Source organism: Pecten maximus, unplaced genomic scaffold (genome assembly GCF_902652985.1).
Source record: "Pecten maximus unplaced genomic scaffold, xPecMax1.1, whole genome shotgun sequence".
Taxonomy (NCBI): Eukaryota; Metazoa; Mollusca; class Bivalvia; order Pectinida; family Pectinidae; genus Pecten; species Pecten maximus.
The window spans coordinates 11,407-13,900 of NW_022982899.1; the positions used below are offsets into that span (position 1 = coordinate 11,407).

Here is a 2,494-nt window from a genome sequence, read left to right on the forward strand (position 1 = left end):
TGCAGTATCGGAAAAGTAATTGGCAGGCGGTTCCGTACCTTAAAATTACATTGAGTTTTCTTCACAGCACGTAAAATATATGGCAAGCGTAAAGATGTGCTCACCGGATCACCTAAACCATGTTTGATATAATGAAAACGAATACCTGCTAGGTACAGTTTGATTGTGTCCAAGCGAAGCTGTAAGGCATCTTGGCAAAAAGTTACAAATATCAGTAAAATTTCCTCCGATATCTGGGGTAAAGTACCTGGTAACCACGGTGCTACTAGGCGTTGTATAGTCAGAAAAGCCAAGAAACAAGTCAAAGCTGACTTGTAAGTAGCCAGGGTAGATTTGCTGAGGGAATTATCCCACCACTTAAAGAGGTCAACGTTCATTCCATCAGAAGTTCTTGTACTGGACGACACGGCGTGGCTTGTTTGTCTGCGAAGGGTGCTAGCTCTCTGAATTTCTTCATCTGCCAACGAGAAAGAGCATCAGCAATCAAGTTTTTTGTTCCCATAATGTGTTGCGCATGAATAATAAAATTGTGTTTAGCGGTGTGGAAGGTCAAGCGTCTCATTAACTTCATAATACTTGGAATTTTTGACCTGCCTTTACTAATAATCTCCACTGTTGCCATATTGTCACAATAAAAAAGTATTCGTTTACGCGACCACAAATGACCCCATAACACACACGCCATCACAATCGGGTACAGTTCAAGCAGTGCCATAGACTGCTTTTCTTGAAGTAACACTGCAGGAAAATAGCCCTGAAACCAACTTGCACCGTGAATTCCGCCAAAGGAGGTACAAGTAGAATCTGTGAAAATATATATGTCTGCTGCTAGTGTGATGTTGTCGTCCATGAAGAAAGATACACCGTTCCAAGAAGACAAAAAGTTTGACCACATAACTAAGTCTGAACGCACGGCTGATGTTAAAGTAACATGATGATGTAATTTTGAAACAGATGTAGACAACTTGATAAGGTGTGATACGAAGGAACGACCTGGTCTAATGACTCTGCTGGCAAAGTTCATATGTCCCAGAAGACTCAAAAGCTCCCGTTTAGTACAGGTTTTACGTTGCGAGAAAGAATTTAAAATCTCACGGATTCTGTCAATTTTTTCCACAGGTAATCGAGCTTCCATTTTTTCTGAATCTAAACATACACCCAAGTATTCAAGACAGGTACATGGTCCGGCCGTTTTGTGAAGAGCTATTGGAACACCCAAATTGTGGAAAATCCTTAGGAACTTTGTCATAGTATCCTGAGCATCAGCAAGTTTTGGTTCCAGAACTATGAAATCATCTAATAAATGTAATACATGCTTAATCCTATACATGTGTCGCGCTATCCAGCAAATTGCCTCTGAAAGATTATCAAATATCTTCGGACTAGACCTACTACCGAAAACAAGTCTCACAAAGAAATAAAAGTCTCCTTCCCACGATATACCATGCAGGGGCCACAGCGATGGTTTAATTGGCAATAGCTTAAACGCGTCCGATATGTCTGTTTTAATAAGCCAGGTGTCTTTCCCGAGTTTTTTAATTAAACTTATGGCATCATCAATTTTCACATATTTCAAAGAGTAAGTGTCCTTATCAATAAGGCTGTTTAGACTGGGATTCTCAGGGTCATCATGTGGAGCAGACATATCTACAATCAAGCATTTCTTTTTCGAATACTTGTGTTCTGCTATACCGATAGGGTTAATCCTACTGTGTTTGAAAGGTACTGACTTGAACGGTCCTAATAAAAAACCTTTGTCGACTTCTTTCTGGATTAGACTAGTAACAGTTTCTGATTCCCGTAGGGCTGATCTCAAATTTCGACACTGGAAAGGCACCTCGGGTATGTGTAAGAAGCCGGTATTAAAACCTGTACGCAAACCATTGACCAATTCTGACACAAACTGCTTATCAGGATGAAATCTAAGCTCATGGTGTAATGTCTCTATATTTATCGGGGTGGTCGCGACAAGGTTGATCATTTTTTCCTGGTTTGTGGCCCACTCCTCCCTAAAGGGCAGTTGTTCTTGGAGTGGTCACTACTTTTGCATGCAATACACACATGAAGTTTTGTACACACTGAAGCATTACAACCTCTGTCACCGTTAAAGTTGTTACAGATCTCCTTGTTTCCTTGAAACAATCTGGGGCGGCCGTGCGTGTCAACAGACCCATTCTGGTCCTTGTTAAAAGGTTTTGTAGGTGGGTTGTACGCAAAAGAACTGTTTTTGTGAGGAGGGGGAGATGATGGGCAAAAAGTAGAAAGGTGCAGGGAACTTCCACAGTGAATGCACACATGTGCCTGTCTGTTTGTAAAAATGTTACTAAAAAGGTTGTTGTCTCTGACTGACCAGTCTACACACACGTTGTTGTATCTTAAAAGAGCAGCTGCCCTCATGGAAAACTGGCAATGGTACTCGTAAAAACCGTGGCCAGGAAACCGAGAAGCCATATCTATGATGTCTCTCTCGTAAAGATCGAGTTCAACACGGCGA

At 41.3% G+C, this 2,494-nt stretch overlaps 1 protein-coding gene across 1 annotated transcript; it reads right to left on the reverse strand.

The window, feature by feature from the left end:
* Positions 1-373: 373 nt before the first annotated feature.
* On the reverse strand, positions 374-1,981 carry LOC117321107. The gene has a single exon (XM_033875579.1). The coding sequence runs from the start codon at positions 1,979-1,981 to the stop codon at positions 374-376; it is 1,608 nt and encodes a 535-aa protein (XP_033731470.1).
* Positions 1,982-2,494: the final 513 nt, after the last annotated feature.

Bases quoted from the DNA above. Each gene is read 5' to 3' on its own strand.
- LOC117321107 (XM_033875579.1), bottom strand. From the start codon at position 1,981: ATGATCAACCTTGTCGCGACCACCCCGATAAATATAGAGACATTACAC.